This window comes from Marmota flaviventris, chromosome 11 (assembly GCF_047511675.1).
Source record: "Marmota flaviventris isolate mMarFla1 chromosome 11, mMarFla1.hap1, whole genome shotgun sequence".
Taxonomy (NCBI): domain Eukaryota; kingdom Metazoa; phylum Chordata; class Mammalia; order Rodentia; family Sciuridae; genus Marmota; species Marmota flaviventris.
The window spans coordinates 80650443-80668913 of record NC_092508.1 but is presented as its reverse complement, the minus strand read 5'-3'; the positions used below and the strand labels follow the sequence as shown (position 1 = coordinate 80668913).

Here is an 18471-nt window from a genome sequence, read left to right as displayed (position 1 = left end):
TGACAGAGGTTCCCTGTCACTCTTACTTTGGGAATGTGCATTGCTTAAGTACTTCCATTGCTTTTACCTCTGTGCTTCCAGATTCCTGGTACCATATTCACTCCCTAGCAACGAGAATTGAAGATGTCCTCCATAAATGGCTCCTATTGCCATATGTGTAATTTCAGGAACTGCACCTGACAAATCTGTTCAACTTTCTTGGTTTTGTGAACCAGAATGAGAAAAGATCTTAAAACCTTGTTATAAGGGACCAATCGAAGGAACTGATGTGGTATAAGAAAAGCTGAGTGTCACGTACTCGGATCCATGTCATTTCGCCCATGACTTTTCTCTGTGCTGCAAGATTAAAAGTTCCTTGAGAGAGGAACTGTATAAATGTTTAGTAAGTGTCTGTGGAATTAAATGTCAAGTCAAAAACATTACAGTTTTTAAAAAAGACCTGTTCTGCAGCGGACACCTAAGCCAAGGATAGTATGTTCCTTCTTAATTAGGAAGTACAGTTGCCTCCCTCTAAGGCACGATCTTCATGTGAATTTATTGCTGATAGGAAATCAGAAGAAAAATTTTGAGATAGTGGACACATATTCTTTTGACTCCAACCTCTGTGCTGCTCACTGGTTTTCTCTGAAAATGAATGAACTAAGATGTTCCTTGATACCTCTTTCTAGACCAGTTGTCTGATGGTTCCTGGTACAAGCAGGAAATAGAAATGGGATTCCCAGCTCATTGAAGGTTGCAAATGTCCAGGAAAGACTTCTTCATTGACAGACAGAGGCATGGCTGAAATAGATAACCTTTTATTCTAACACATAACTGAAGGGTGGGTTTTTTTCTTTCTTCTACTCAATTTTATACTTAGAATCTGGCCCTTCAGGATTTCTATCCTTTATACCTAGGTGTTTCTAAATCCCGTCAAGACCCAAGACAATTTCTTACTGATTATCTTTAATATGGCCTCTTCTCCAAGATAGTGAAATCAATACCTTATTCAGGGCAGGTCCATGGAATGTGTCTCTTTGGAGAGAGCATTTGTGCATCTATAAATATGTTGGTTATATCTTATCCACCACTTCTGACTGCTAAGTAATGAGATGTTTTCAAGATTCTCTTTTATTATTATTAATTGCTAAATAGAAGTCTTAGACTTCTTCCTTTTTAAGGAAAATTTTAATTAAATGTTAGAATACATACTGGAAAGGGAACGGATCATAGTGTATAACTTGTGAATTTTTACAAGGTTAGCATTCAGGGTCTACCACCCATGTAAAGCAGTAGACCCCAGAGTCTCTTAGTCATTATGCCCCACTCCATAAAGGTAACATTACTGTGAGCACTGCCTTTGAGCTTCCTATTAGTGGAGCTGTAGGGAATGTATATTCTCCTTGCTTTCACACATTGTAAGTGTGAAATTTATCCATGTTTTGTAAGCAATGAAGCCATTGTTTCTCAAAGATGTATAGTCGATCATTATATGAATATACCAAAATTCATCTATTCTACTGTTGATGGACATTTGCATTGGGTCCAGTATTTGAAAACCATGGACATTCTTATACCTGTCCTTTGGTACACATATGCTTGGATTTCTGCTCAGTCTATCCCAGACACATTATTGCCAAGCATGAGGCATGTGAGTGTTGTCTTTATCAAGTATCACCTATTAGTTTTTTAAAATTGCCTGTACTGATTACACGCTCACTAGCCATGAACACAAGTGCCAGTTGCTGCCCAACCTTGCCAACACTTAGTATTGACAGAGACAATAGAAGCCAGCAGTTAATGGCATTTTTTTAAAGTGCTAAAAGTGAAAAACTGCCAACCTTGAATTTTAGCCCAAGCCTGTCAGTCTCACCTCTCTCTCTCTCTTGGCTCTGCTGCCAGCTCTGAACTCATGTTTGTGCATCCCAGGCCCCTGGAGAACAACAAAGGCTCTGCCCTACTTCTCTGCCCCTTGGCAGGGCTTTCTGCTTGGCTTCTCAGCCTCTCCACCTGTGCAGTTTTTGCATCAGCAAATGCCTGGAGGGGAGAACAGGTACAGAATGTCAGGGTGAACTTAAAAAAAAACACTTTTCTTTCCTCTGTTACCTTGCTCTTCAAATTCTACCCATCCTGGTAGAGCTCCTGTGTTTTCATACAGATTTTTGTTATTTTAGTTTTATCCTGCTACTTTAACTTTATTGTGTTTCTCGGTAAGATGATATAAGCTGGCATCTCAGCCTATTTCTCAAACTTATTTAATTAGAATTTTTCCAGCAACTTGGAAGCCCAAAGTGCTACCATTCTATTTTCAGAAAGTTTTATTTTTCTCCACACTGAGAGCATCTAACCTGGTTCATTCACAGTGTTTCTATTCAGATATTTTCTGTTCTTTTTTTTTTTTTTTCAGTGCTGGGATTGAACTCAGGGCCTCACACATCAGGCAAGTGCTCAACCCTGAGCCACATCCCTGGCCCTGTCCCGATATTTTCTGTTACCAAGTAGCCTCCGATGGAATCATCCCCTGGATGCTTTTGTCCTCTTTTGTTTTCCCACTGTCACTGTCAAGTCTGGCCTAGCCCCTATACCTTATCCTACCTTTCCAACTGCATCTTTGAACCTTTACCTGGTAACAAGCACACTGCTTCCGGAATTTCAGAAAATTTTTTTTAAAAAGAAAGTTTCCTCAAATGAGTGTGTCACCTATCCTTAAGAAGTGTGGATGATGTTTTTGGAAAGACGGGGAGGTGTCTTGTCTGTCTGGCAGTTTCTGCAAAGGATACTGACCGCAGGAGAAAGACCTTGGTCATGACTGAGTTTGATTGATGAGCAATTGTTTAGATTAAATTTCTGCCTGGAGGAATTTCTTACGTGAGACAAGAGAAGGAAACACATCTTTTTCAGGGATCTGTGGAGAGTCATTGATACAAGCAGGAAAACCAAGAGAATAATCTGGTGCCTATGTGCCAGAGGCTGTGTAATAATTCCTAATTAGGGCAAGCTTTAAATAATTCAGCCTCTCTGTGCTCAGTTTGCAGTTCTTCCTCTTCATAACTCCATTTTCTTTCATCTTGAGTTCTTTCTTCTTTCACTTTCAATTTCACTGAACTTTGAATTAAGGTATAGCATACACATGGAATATTGAACAGTGTCGTGGTTTTATTTTTCACATATTGAACTCACCATGCAAGAAGCACCCAGATGATAAAATCACTATTTCCAGGAGCTCAAAAGTTCCCTCCTGCCCTTTCTTCCTTCCTTCCTTCCTTCCTTTCTTCCTTCCTTCTTTTCTTTCTTTCTTTCATTCTTTTCTCTACCAAATGTCTCTGTTGTGGACTGAGTTGTGTCCTGCCCCAAAATTTATATACTGTGGTTCTGATCCCTAGTACCTTAGGATGTGACTGTGTTTGGAGATAGGGTCTATGAAATGGTAATTAAAACTAGATGAAGTCATTGGGCAGATCCTTAATCCAATACAACTGGTATCCTCATAAGAAAAAATTAGAACACAGACACATAGGGATGATGATGTGAAGACACTGGGAGAAGATAGCCATCTACAGGCCAAGGAGAAACCCGTTCTGTCAACATCTTGACTTCAAACTTCTCCAAAACTGTGAGAAAACTTTTGTCAAAGTCAATTACTCTGTGGTAGTTTTCTTATGTCAGCCTTAGAAAACAAATATAGCTCCTGGAAGCCACATGCAGTGGTGTAGGACTATAATCCTGGAGATTTGGGAGGCTGAGGCAGGAGGATCAAAAGTTTGAAGCCTGCCTCAGCTTTTTAACAAAACCCTCTGTCAGAATAAAAAATTAAAAGAACTAGGGATGTAGCTCAGTGATAAAGCAACTCTACATTCAATCTGACAATAAACTAGTATTGAGTTCTTTTCAGAAATTGGAATACCTTTTTGTATCTAACTTCTTTCACTCAAAATTCATTTTGTTAGCTAGCTGTCATTATTATATGAATACGTGCCATAATTTACTCTACTATTAATGGCATTTTTATAGTTTCTAGTTTTCATTTGTTTAGGTAGTTCTTCTATAAAAAGCCTAGGGGCAGAATTTCTGGTTCATATAATATGAATATGTTTATTCTTATGTGATCCAGGCAAATAATTTTCCAAAATAGTTATACTAGATGAAAATTATATTTCCAGTAAAAGTATATTATTTGGGCTGGAGCTATAGCTCAGTGGCAGAGCACTTGCCTACTAAGTGTGAGGCACTGGGTTCGATCCTCAGCACCATGTAAAAATAAACAAATAAAATAAAGGCATTCTGTCCATCTACAACTACAAAAATTTTTTTTAAGTATAGTATTTTATTTTCAAATTGGATGAGACCATTCAAAATACAGACATGGAAGAGATGTTATAGGCACCATAGAGCTAAATGATTTTAATTTGGTTCAACTTTGATTAGAAGAGCTTAGTGCCATTCTATCTGTGTTCATTGTGAGTGGAGAGTGCAGATTCAATAAGAATTGACCTTCTTCTCAAGGTTTTGATTATAATATAGAGGTGTTGATCTCAACTAGGAATGATTCCCCTGACTCTGGGGGAAATTGGTTGATATTTGAAGACATTTGGTGATATTGGCATCCAGTTAGAGGAATTCATGAATTTGCTAAATACCCCGTGATGTACAGAACCTTCCCCCAAGTGGAATTGTCTAGCCTAAAGTGTCAGAGGACTGATGACTTCCACTTCTGGAAATATGAAGCAGATGTACATTTCCATTCCTTCTGCCAACTACAACTAAAATTCTGAGCATTGTAGATAAACAAACATGAAAACCAATAAACCCAAAACAGCAAAAGACTCTGAAAGGTGGAAAGAGAGAAAATGACAGACTAGCTATTGACTTCAGGACCCAAAGAACAACACAAGGTGAGGGCAGCAGGTGTCCTTTCTGCCTCATGAATTCTAGACCTGGAGCTGAAGAAGTCAACACCCTGAGAATGTCATAAGCATCAACAAAAGGAGCCCTAACAGAAATGTACTCTCTCTAGCCAAAGGACAAGAAAAATATCACCTAGAAAGAAAACTTAGATAATAACTATGTTCTAGCCAAACACCCACAGGAAAAAAGAATGTAGCCCCACCCACACCAGCAAAGGCTGAAAAATGAAGAGCCTTGACATCCATCCACAACAGGACATGTCAGCTGAGCTGAGGCACCCTGACCTCCCTGCTGGGATGGTATGAGAGGACAATTAAGGGGAATCTCATCCCCCTCTGAGCAGTCATGAGGTCTCCTCAGTATCAGTGGAGACTACATGGGCTGGTCTTCAAGTCTACCAGCATCACTGAGATGCCTCTACATCTCCCTGGGGTTGAGTCAGAAGTGACTTAGTGGAGAGACAGGAAATCACCACCACCATTTGTAATAAGGCCGTCCTCTCCCAGAGCATTAATAGAAGCCAGTGTGAAGCATTAATGAGGCATTCCTACCACTCTCAAGAAGAGAAGAGTCAAAAGATCCAGAGTATCATAATGCCAATATGTTCCTATTTCAATAAAAATAAAAAACCTTGTGCCACAAGAAATATTTCAAATTGAATGAAAAATGACAATAGTGTATTAGTCTACTTTCTATTACAGCAAATACCTAAGATAATTAACTTAAAAACAAGAACACTCTATTTTGGCTTTCAGTTTTTGAAGGTTCAGTTCATGGCCAGCTGGCCCCACTGTTTTGGGGTCTGTGGCAAGGCAGTTCATCATGGGTAGAGCACATGGGAGAAGCAATCTGCTCACCTTATGATGGTTAAGAAGCAAAAAGAGAGAGAGTAAGAGAGCAGCATTCCTCAATCCCCTTAAAGGTCATGCTCCCAGTGATCTAACTTCCTATGTTGGCCCCACCTCTTTTTTTTTATTATTAGTTGTGCATGACAATACAATGGTCTTGATATATCATACATTTGAATCAAATGGGGTATAATTTCTCATTTTTCCAAGTGTATAGGTTGCAGAATCACATTGGTTATACAGACACGTATATACATACAGCAATACTAGTGTCTATTTTATTCTGCTGCCCTTCGTATCCCCCCTACCCCTCCCCTCCCCTCCCCTCCCATCACTTCTCTCTATCCAATCTAATGTGACACACTTCTTTTTTTTCCCCTCACTTCATCATACATGTATTTTGTATAATGATGAGGGTCTCCTTCCATCTTCCGTGCAATTCTCCTTCTCCCTCCCATCCCCTCCCACCTCTCTTCCCTATTTAGTGGTAGTCTTCTTCTCATGCTCTTCCTCCCTACCCCATTTTGAGTCACCCCCCCCCCCTTAAATCAGAGAAGACATTTGGCATTTGTTTTTTAGGGATTGGCTAACTTCACTTAGCATAATCTGCTCTAATGCCATCCATTTCCCTGCAAATTGGCCCCACCTCTTAAAGATTCCTCCACCTCCAAATAGTGCCATCAACTGGAAAACATGTCTTTGAACACATGGGCCTCTGGAAAATACTTAAGATGCTTGCAAACTAGCAAATTCTTACTAAACTGAGATAAACAGAGATGCTACAATTGTCTGAAAAGGATTTTAAAACAGCCACAATAAAAATGCTTCAATGAGTAATTACTTAGTTGAAACCAATGAAAGATCTCATCAAAGAAAGAGAAAATTTGAAGAAGAATCAAATGAAATTTGAGAACTGTAAAAATACCGTATCTGAAATTTAAACAATTCAACAATGAGTAGACCCAGAGGCAGAATGGAAGAAACAGAGGAAAGAATCAGTCAACTGAAGGACAGAAGAATAGAAATTACTCAATCTGAAAGGTGGAAAGAGAGAAAATGACAGACTAGCTATTGACTTCAGGACCCAAAGAACAACACAATGGTGAGGGCAGCAGGTGTCCTTTCTGCCTCATGAATTCTAGACCTGGAACTGAAGAAGTCAACACCCTGAGAATGTCACAAGCATCAACAATTGGCCTGGACATGGTGGTACATGCCAGTAATCCCAGCAATTCCGGAGGCTAAGGTGGGAGAATCACAAGTTCAAGGTCATCCTCAGCAACTTAGCAAGACTCTGTGTCACAATAAAAAATAAAAAGAACTGGGGATATATGTAGCTCAGTGGTAATGTGTGCTTGGGTTTAATTTCCAGTACCAGAAACAATAGTGAGAGAGAGAGAAAGAGAATAGAATTGAAAAATAAAAAATAAAAAAAGAACAAAGCCCAAGGGATCTGTGAGACTATAACAAAAGATATGCCAGAAGAACAGCCCAGAAATTTGCAATGTGTGTTTCAGCCTTTTCTAGTTTTGTGCTTGGGTTGCTTGTCTGAGGACACATCCATACACACTGTTTTGCACCATCAATGGGAACAATTCCACTCGCACAATATTAGATTTTTGAGGGAGGCTTTATTTTATAAGATTTCCTCCCAAATTTTATTGATTTTTTTTTCAACAATGTGCAAGAATATCATGCTTTCAGGTGGCTGTGTTAAAGTTAATCTATACAATCTTCATGATGACCATTTTTGTTGTTTTGTAGGAAAATCAAGTCAATGCCTGAGACTTTGAGCATAAGCATTCATTACTTAAAAGGAAATTAAAATTGTGTACTCTTATACATTTTTCAGAGTCATACTGACCTTGGCCTTTTCCATAACCAAGAACTGAGTCCTGAATACCACGTAACCTCTTTAATTGCATAGCAATATGCAGCCTCTTGGTGAAACTGATATAAAGCTACATATCTATGAGAATGGCCAAAATAAAAATAGGGGCAATACCAAAGGCTAGTAAAGATAAGAAGAAATGAGATCACGCATATGTCATTTGTGGGAATATAAAATGGTATTGGCACTCTGAAAAATAGTTTGGGGATTCTATAACAATTAAACACACAACTACCATCCAACCCAGCAATTACACTTCTGAATGTGGGCCCCAGAGAAGTAAGAACTTACATTTTCATGGAAATTTTGCATGTTTGTACCAGCTTTATTAATACTATCCCCAACTGAAACAACCTAAATCTTCTTTCAGTGGTTGATTTGTTGAATCAACTTTGGTATACCCATATCACAGACTACTACTCAGTAATAAAAATTACCAAGCTGTTGATACACATGATTACCCAGGTGAATTTCCAGTAATGTATACTGAGTGAAAATTCTCAATCCCAAAATGTTGCATACTGTACAATTCCTTTTAAACACTCTCAAATGGATACAATTATAGAAATGAAATTAATGGTCTCCAAGGGTCAGAAGGGGTGAGAGGAATGGGGAGAGGATGTGACTATAAAAGGTCTACAGGAGGGATCCTTGGGTGACAGAAATGTTCTTATCTCAACTGTAATGATGTCATCATCCTGATTGTGATAGTAATGTACAATAGTTTTATAATGTATGACCTTGTGGGGAAACTGGGCAAAAGGCACATGGGATTTCTCTTATTTCTTACCGATGTGAATCTATAATTGTCTTAAAATATTTAATTTTTTAAAATTAACCATTTTAAAAATGAAAGTCAATCTTGCCAAGTTTGAGAAATCCTAATCTATAAGGAAAGCCAGATTTAACCAAATTAGGAAGTTAAGGGATAGGGTACTTGCCCAACCTAGCATGCTCAGTGCCCTGGGTGCCATCCCCAGCACTGGGAAAAAAATAAAAAGAAAGGCAACATGGAAGCAAAAAATTAACATCGACCTATTTGAGAGAAAAATCAGGGAAGGTTTCACAGAATTTGTCAGTTTGTATTGAGTCTTACAGAACATCAGGTTTCCAAAAATAGAAGGTAGAAAAATGGATTTTAGACCAAGCTGAAGATGCATAAAATGTCTTCCTGTGAAGAACAAAGTTGTGGTACAGCATCTTAAGGAGACAACCATGAGCTCCTTTGGGGCCTTGATCAAGGAGAACCCGGAGTAGTAAGTGCTGAGTTTCAAATGTGAAGCTCTGAATGGCAGATCTAACTGATGGCACTGTGGGGAGCACAGCTACTCTTCTACTCTGGTTCCAGCCTCAGGAGCAGGGAGAGGCAGCAGCCTTCATACCTGCTACTTGGGTAAACCAAATACACCTAGCACTGCAGCAGCCAGCACTCCTTAGCAAGTAGGTGGTATTAATATGGAAATAGGTTAGTAAAAGTGCTGGAAGAGGAGACCAGAGATGTAGAAAATAAAAATGACAACACCTCCGATTAGGGAAAGAAATGTAAGCTGATTCCAAAGTTTAGTCTTCACTCCCTGCAAAAATGAAGATGGCCCTCTCAGGAGGTCTCTTCCTGAGATAGGGCCACATGAAGATAAACAGATTTCAGGAGGGAAATGAGGTTTGGTTAGAGACATGTGACTTGTGCGGTGATACTGGCTGTGTCCAGGAGATAGTTGGAAATTTTCATTCTGTAGCTCAGGAGAAAGAAGCAGACCGAGAGTTGGCATCAGAAGATTGATGAGGTCATTTGAGTGAAAATTGTTTCAAGGATAGAACTTGGGAGAGTATCAACTTTCAGGTTTCTAAAAGTGATGGAAGAGAAGAGACCAGAGATGTAGAAAATAAAAATGACAACACCTCTAAAGTCTGGATGGGGAATCCCACAGAGGAGATTATACATCATAGAGTCCAGAGCTACAAAAAAATCCTGCAGAGGCAGACGTGAAAAAGGAGCATCACTTATGACACCTACTCTACTAAAGGCCATTATATTAATATATTTATGTAATTATTATTATATTATTATTTTATATGATTATATTTTATATATTAGTATTTTATACATTACATATAATCATGTGTAATGTAAATATATAACATAATTATATTATTTTATATATTATATTTAATCATATAAATTTATATATATTAGATAATATTAATTAATATATGATATATTATTTGTTTTATATTATTTTATTATATAATAGATACTGTGTTTATTACATAAACATAATATTTATATTAATGTCATTTATTATACTATTATATTATAGGTCATTGTCTGACAGTCCATGGCAGATGTGAGGGATTGGGTAGGGAGTGTGTGGACAGATGGCACTAGCGTTTTATTTTTTCCACTATAATCTGTAATATTATTCTTTAAGTTATTTTCTTCCCATTCATTTTCTTGTACCTAGGGAATTGTCCTATAGCATCACTTTAAACATTATATATCTTTATTTAAAAAAAAAAAAACTAACAGAGCCCCAGAGAATAATTGAGATAATTGAGTGATAAGAAAGTCTTTTATCTGAGAGGTAAACATGTGTAATGTCTCGTTTTAATTTAAATCATCATACACCTTAAATACAGTTTGCTTAAATACAGTTTCTTTTATTGGAAATGGAATATTGGTGAGTAAATAAAAGTTTTCATTTTAGCTTTGAATTAGTTTTAGATTTCAGAGATACATTATGGAGTGTGTGTGTGTGTGTGTGTGTGTGTGAAAGAGAGAGAGAGAATTTTATGAAAATTATATTTTGAGCTTTCCAATTGTTGATTAAGCTCTCTTTTCCATTTCTGATTTTACTGAGAGTCAAAGAGTTTATTTCACAACTTCTGGAAGTATCAGTCAGTAGCAGAGTTTGAGGTTTTAGAGGCTAAAACTAACCTGGTAGAAATTCAAATCCATCTTTTATCTTTTAGATAAAAGTCTTTGAAATCCTTTTAGTGTGAAGTTATCAGCAGGCTTGATTCTCATATAACCTCATTACTAACCCGAAGATTATTCAAAATGCATAGAGGGCAATGCTCTGTGGCTGAAACTTGTTTTTTATTACTACTACACACCAGTGATAAGCCCCATGTGGTCCACCTGGTTTTGCTTGGGAAATTCTGTCTGCTTTCTCCAAAATACCTTTGGAATCCACAGACCTCAGAGCGTGTGGGAGACTCTCATAAAATACACACCAAAGAAACCAGTTCAGTTTTTTTGAGCATTTCCCAAACTGCAGAACCCTTTTCCACATTAATATTTCATAACTCACCTAGGAATGTTGTAAGATGAGAAATGGAATAGATAATTTGAGGGATCAATGCTTTAGAATTGAGGTCTCTATTGCTGGACATGAAGGCAGTGCTCTCAGTGTACCTTTGTTTTATCAACTGGACTTGGTGAAGTATAAGAAAACCCAGCATCTTCACTGATCTATCTTCTCCCTCTAGAAAGGCGAGATTTGGCTTATTAGGTGCAAGGGTTTTCCATATATTCCTGAAAAAATTTTTTCTTATCAATTGTTGCTACTACTTTCATTCAATGGAACGAGTGCTTCATTAATAAATAAGGGGGTTTGTTGTGGACAGGAAAGTATAAACAGAATTGATCTATCAAGTTCACCAGTTGTTATTTTAAGGCTTGATTCTTAAAGCAAGATAATTCATTACTTGGGGGACAAACCTAATTTCCCAAACTGAAACCACGTAGTGATTTACTTATTCCATAAGTGTATGATCTTATCTGCTCAGATTTACATTTGGAGCTATAAAACCTCTGGCAGCTGCTCCTAGTTGTCTGCATGAAGAGGAGACAGGAGATAAGAACATTCCAGTTTTTATTGCTTTCCAGAACATTTGAACTTGGGGTGGGGATGGGAAGGTGCACCTATTGTAGCCATAAATGTCCACTGAGTCTGATACCTGAGAAGTAAACCCGGCCTCTTTGGAAGGTGTGGTAAGTATCTGAAGCCACTGTCCTCCAAACTGCTCCATAGAATTCTGAGCAAGTTTGAGACAGCCTCAACCTGATTCTTAAAAAAAAAAAAAAAAAAATTCCAACATCTAAGCCAGGGTGCAGTGTGGGGACAGCATCTGGGGGAGGATGTTGACCCGGTCAATAAGAAGCCATTTGGGATTCCTGTTAGGTGGGATGTTTGAGAAGACTTTCAAAACCCTCAATTTTCACTGGGCATTGTGACCCACACCTCTAATTCCTGCCACCCTGGAGACTGAGGTAGGAGGATTGCAAGTTTAAGATCAGCCTTAGCAATTTAGCAAGGCCTCTACACAACACAGTGAGACCCAGTCTCAAAAAAAAGAGGGTGGGGGGGTCCCAGAGATTGGGGATGCTGGGGATGCAGCTTAGTGGTAAAGTGCCCCTGAGTTCAATCTCTGCTACCAAAAATAAAAAAAATAAATAAATAAAAACAGAGTTTTCTTGACTCAATGCAGTCTACATTAGTTCATTCTGGGGAGCTAAAATTCTTAAGCTTTCTTCTTTGAACATTAGCGCTTTGGTTAAAAGCTGCCAAAATCATGACAAAATCTGGTGGGGGAAATTTTTATGGCCTAATAAATAACATCATAGAAGATCATAATTCCATATTAGCCACTAAATATCCAAAATGTATAAAGCATGCAAACTTGGGTCTAAGATATGGATGAAAAACAGCGCAGTGACATTTCTTAAGAATTATTCATTTTCTTTTTTAATGTGAAAGTAGAACGGGAACATTCTCTTAAATCCCAGGCTTAGAGAGCTGAACGCTGCCTGGAGGCTCTGAAGAATTACGTTGACAAAGCCATTTTTCTTTAGTTTTTAAATTACCAATAAAATAATTCTCTAAAAAGAATTTTGAAATAAACCTCGAGCTTTCAGACTCAGGAGTCTAGAGGAACTTCTATGAGCTCCCATCACGGTCAACATCTTCTGTCCCAGAAAGACACTGGAATCATACTGGGAGAAATGAAGCTTCTTGGATCGCCTGAGTTGTTGGGTTAATCTTTCTTCCTAATACATCCTAGATCCAGCTATGCTCGGTGGCAAGACATTCTCTTGAAGGGAGTCATTTTCTCAAAATAAAATGTGTCTCTTTCTAATAGTTCTGCCCTTACATGGGAATACCTCTCTCTCTCTCTCTCTCTCTCTCTCTCCACACACACACACACACACACACACACACACACCAGCCTCTGCTGTGTCTTTCATCCTCTGCAATACCATTGTACCTGCTTAACTTCTTTTTTTTTAGCCCTATATACTTTGAAACTTTTAACCCTTTATCTTTCTGAAAATTGCCGCCCTTGCCTCCTAAATCAACTCCCCAACCACTCATCTTCTAAAGATAAGGACAATTCAAAATTTTTAGAAAGGCAAAGAGGGATCTATTGAGGTCTCCATTTATGGGGCTCACCATGGATACAGAGACCTGCGTTCTCTGGAAGGCTGTGTCCTACCATGGCAAGATGGATCTCTCTGGGGAGATCTTTGGGAGTGGACATATACTAGGGGTGGTATATATCCTATGTACTATTAGACCTTTTCAGTAGCAGGAGTGTTCGCCCTCCTGTGGGGTTCCTTTTTAGGTAGACTGGGCTCACACTTCCCATCTCAATTAAAGCATATTTTCTCTGTTAACAGAGACCAGATACTGCTACACTCAGCACACGATGGAAGTCACAGGAAACAGCATCTCTGTCACCAAACGCTGCGTCCCACTGGAAGAGTGCTTGTCCACTGGCTGCAGAGACTCGGAGCATGAAGGCCACAAGGTTTGGCAACACAGCTCATGATGGCATGGCATAGTCAAGTAGTCCCCCTACTTCGGAGGGCTATCTCCATTCCCCACTTGTAGGCTGCCCTGTCTTAGAGCACTGTGGAAAGAATCCATCCTTTTCTGTCTGCTCTAAAAGAGTATGAATGAACACCAGGGCACAGGAGGACAGGTATAAATTGTGCAAGCCCACACCAGAAGGATGTGGAGGATGATCTTAAGTCCTTGGTTCACTCAGGAGAGTCATAAAGCTTCTGGAAGGGAGAGGAGTGAGGACCACTTGTGCCACCTTAGCAAACATTGTTACATCCCAGATGGAAAAACAATCCATCCACCCGAGGGGGCCCCAGGCAATTTAGCTTTGATAACTTTCTGCAAAGTGAGGGATGCTAGTTTGTGGAAGTCTCCACTGGCTCCTGAATCATTTGATAAGTGACAAGAGAACCATCTTCCTGTGGATCTGTTCCTCTTAAACTTTGTCAGTGCCTGTATACAGAAGTGCTTCTGTGTAAAATGAAGTTCAGGGGCCAGCCATGAAGGAGGATATAAAGAATCAGAGAGAGGCAGTCTGACTCGTGGTCAGAATGAGCGATGCCCCAGCCTCTCCTGCTGGCTGTGAGTGTGCTCTTAACAAATGTCCTTTGTGACATCTCCTACTTCTGTCAGGTTGCTTTCCTGGGGATTTAGGCAGTTTTCTTTCTCATACTCTGAAACAGTACTGTCAGTGACAGACGCCTAATAAGTGACTTCTCAAATACACTAAGAATTAAATTCTTATTAAGAACGAAAGCCTACTTGTTCCTGGTTTGAAATATGAAACACAAAACCAAGGTCATAACCTGACCCCTCCAGCCAGCAGGGCCAGGCTCAAGGGTTGCCGTGGTGTCTGTACCAAGGAGAACATGAAGGATCAGAGAACTTATGTCCTATGTTCAGGTCACACAGCCAGCAAGCAACAGAAACAGGATTCAAACTCATTTCTGACATCTCCGTTCTCAACATTTTACTCTCTCCCCATGTCAATTATGACCAGAGACTCAAATCTCAGCAGGATGATAGTGTAGGATATTAACCATCCTATGAATATGAATCATCTGGGATCTCATTAAAATGCAGATTCTAATTCTCTAAATCTGAAGCAAGGTTTTGAGATTCTGCATTTCTAACAAGCTCCCAGCTGATGTTGAAGCTGCTGGTCCGTACTTTGTGTAGCGATGGCCTAAAATAATTGCTGTCAGTAACCCTTTGGGTTTATTTCTTTCATATAATTCAGGAGTAAAGCAGTATAAAGCAGCAGTAATTGCATAAATGAAAACCCTTCAAACGTTAACTCACCCACGAGAATGGAGATAATTATGCAGATAGCGATAATGAAAGTAAATATTCAAGTTTAAATTATGGGGGCTGTTGCCACTTCATTTTCACTGTGAAAACTTGGCAGAGGAAGGTGTACCCTCCTGACAGCTGCCTCAAGTAGTCAAAAAGAGCATCTTTGAAATGGAAGAGCAGTTTTCAAAATCCCATTTCACAGGTGGAAGAGCTGGAGCCCAAAGGTTATGAAACTTCTTGAGGAACCACGTGGCTGAATGTCAAAAACAGAACCCCAGTGCCTTGGAGTTAAGGCTGGGGGGTTTCATTCTGACCATGTTGCTTCTAGCTGGAATATTATCCCCAACCTCCCTAAATGTTGGTTGGCATTTCCTTTGTGGAATAGAGCATTTTCATTTGAGTTTTGCCCTAGGGAGACAGTTCCTATAAAGATACCTGTCTCCTACTGGGACCAGCTGGCTTCTCACCACCCCCTTTTCCTCTTCCCTTTTTTCAGGTCTGCACCTCCTGCTGTGAAGGAAATATCTGTAACTTGCCACTCCCCCGAAATGAAACTGATGCCACGTTTGCCACAACATCACCTATAAATCAGACAAATGGGCACCCGCACTGCATGTCGGTGATAGTGTCCTGCCTGTGGGTGTGGTTAGGACTCACATTATAGCAGCTCAACAGTACCGTGTTTACTAGGGATCCGTGGGATCTCACTGTCCATAGTCATGCATGAATCATTGGCCTGACAATAGTCACCCATGTGAGACTGCACCAATCACAGATGTCATCGTGGCCAGGCATTCCCACTTCCTACGAGAAACAAGCCTTGCTTCAGTATTGCCATTTGGCATCTAACCAAGACCCCCCCATCAAAGCCAGCTTGCCCCCCGTATGGACCCTGAATTCCATACCACAAACCTTTTTTTTGACTCCAGGAAATAGTTCTGCATTTATTGTAACCTAGATTATTGATTTGGAATACATGCATGAGCCGGAAGAGGACCTGGAACCCTCTGAGATGTCAGGAATATGTTATGTGGACATGTATACACATTTGTTTTTCAGGAGAAAGGCAATGGACCACTGCTTTAATTACAATCATGAATCCAGTTATAGCTTTAGAATTTTAAAACTTTGAATCCAAAACGATTGGACTATTTCCTTTGAGATTCTGACTGAGTTCCTGAAAGAGCAGCAAGCAATTTGCTTAATTTAATTTTCCCAGCCTTTTTCTCTCAGTCATATTCCCTCAGCTGCATGGGAGGATAAAAAGGAAGATGTAAAATTTGGTGTATTTGTAAGGGCGGCTAGAAAAGAATTTCCCCAAACTTAGTGGAACTGATACCCATCAAGCCCTTCATGGAACTGGAGAGACTGGCCTTGACTTTGAGCCTAGTTATGCTCCAGGAGATCCTGGATTCCACTTGGGCCAGTGGTGTCCACAGAGTCCCAAAGCAGGATGGGGGTCATTTTCTTTAGGTGTTGGTTTCTATATTCTTGCGTAGCTAATCTAGACAGGGAGGCTTTAGAATGAAAGGAAGATGTGTGGGTGTTAGTCGTAATTCATTTTGAGGGCCCAGTGACTCAGCCAGCTGCTTTCTCTATCTACAGTTCTTACTACCAAAGAACCTTCTCCTTCCAAATTCCCAGAGACTTAGGGAGAAGGTTCTGCATTAAATTGTCTCTATATTAATAGTATAATATACTAGAATGAGAAAAAGGTAGATTTTGAGATTAGTAAAGAGACTCCATGGGAAGTTTTTTGGTTTCTTCTAGATCTTACTTTTGAGGTAGAGGATAAAATTTTTGCCATCTTTCCTACATTTTCGGCACCCAAAGTTGTATTTTTTTGTTCTCCCTTGTAAATCCTTTAAACAATATTTATTTTTGTATGGCATAACTGGAAACTAAAATATATTCTACAAAAATTCTTTATTCTGAACAAAATGATCAAATTAGAATTACTTATTTTTCAACCATGGTAGAGCTTGTAATATATGTTTGTTGAAAGTTATCTATAATACTTCCACTGGTATTGAGGAAAGTTAATATGTCATGAGCAGGAGTAATGTGTTTGTCTCAAGGTTCTTGCTCATGGTTTCCTTAGTGGTATTGTCCCAAAAATATGCTGGTCTGAACTTTTCTGCAGGGTTATGGGACATGTTTGCATGGAACTTGGAGGAGCCATGACAGTATTGTGAGGATCCATCTGTCCAGCATAGGAAACTCTCTGGCTCATAAAATGAGACTCCCTCAGGGACCTAATATGAACTGACAGCAGTAACCTTGATACAAAATAATCTAAATTGTATTATATCGCCTTAATTCAGAGTTTGGTAGGCTTATCAACTTGTTGCTTATAATTGGGGCTGGGATAGTAGAGGGAAAGTAAGCAAGACACTCATTAAGCAACTCCTGTGTGCCAGGAACTATGCTAAGCACTTTACGTAATTTAGGTCATATAATCCCAGCGAAAGCTCAGTGAGGAATATTACTGGTATTTAGACTTTAGAAATGAAGGTACTGAGGCACAAAAAAAACCCCCCTCAATAACATGAAGCCTTTTCTTTAGATTTAGATTATATGTGATGAAGCAGGATTTAAGAGGAAAGGAAAGTGGAATTATTCTCCTAGGAAAACTTCCAGGCTTGACTTCATAGAAATTTGTCCATCTTATCATGTGGAATTTATTTTGTGCAGGATGCCTTTGCATGTGTCCCCAGGTGATTTTTTGTTTTTCCTCTAGAAAGTAAGGGTATGGCTTCCTCATTTGTCTCTCTTGCTGAAAGAGGAGATGGTTGATCTTGCATCTAAAGATGCTTTAACCTGGGTTCTCTCCCCAGTACCACAAATAAGTGAATAAAGAAATATGCTATAAGACAATGAAAATGTAATGTTGTACATATCTACATTTTTGTGCATGGTCACACTCCACTCACATTTTCCAAGTACTGCATGTGATTTGAACAAGAAATAAGAAAGTGACCACATCAGAGCTTCCCTGGCTGGTGTAGAGGGATCCGGTCCACAGTGGTACAGATTCCTCCACCCCCCGGGGAGTTATTGCAGACCGCACAGATGTGCTGCATGCACCCCCTACACCTGTTAAAATGGTTTTTGTTTAATTCTCTTGAAAGAAAGCAGTTTGTTCACCATCCCCAGCCTCAAGGAACCAAGGAAGGGCCATTCATGTTGAAGGTCCAGGACTGGTCAGCCATCTGACTTTTCTACCACATTAAATTTTCCATTAAATCCTCACCATTGGTGATGGCTTGGAGTGCAAAGAGCCATGATGTGTATATTAACCTATGTGCCACATATTTATTTTTAGATTCTCTTCATTCATGTCAATATGAAATTAATTTCTAGATGTTGTAAATATTGTACATTTTGTAAATCAATGAATAAAGATTTTAAGTGTTATCTCAACAGACTCCTTTCTGCAAATGTGCATGTCAATCAAAGATTAATGCACCCAGGTTATGTACAATGCTCTGGGCTTAGCACCACAGAATACTTCCCTTCAGAAGCTCCCTTTCCAGTTGTACAGATAAGACATACATGCTTGAAAAGATTCAAGGCAATTTACCCATCCCAAATGATTCATATGGACTATAAGTATTATAAAAAATTAAAGAAAGATTATCAAGCTTCAATCACATCTACACTTCCCCTTGAACATTTCTTTGTTACATCAGGAAATATAAAGGTA

At 39.2% G+C, this 18471-nt stretch overlaps 1 protein-coding gene across 1 annotated transcript in view; it reads left to right on the top strand.

The window, feature by feature from the left end:
• Lypd6 (LY6/PLAUR domain containing 6) overlaps nucleotides 1-18188 on the top strand; it is a 136513-nt gene extending 118325 nt beyond the window's left edge. The window contains exons 4-5 of the mRNA XM_027938040.2: nucleotides 13304-13434; nucleotides 15262-18188. Of these exons, the coding sequence (XP_027793841.1) occupies nucleotides 13304-13434; nucleotides 15262-15429 (299 nt within the window). The 3' untranslated portion in view covers nucleotides 15430-18188. The remainder of the gene's footprint in view (nucleotides 1-13303; nucleotides 13435-15261) is intronic.
• Nucleotides 18189-18471: the final 283 nt, after the last annotated feature.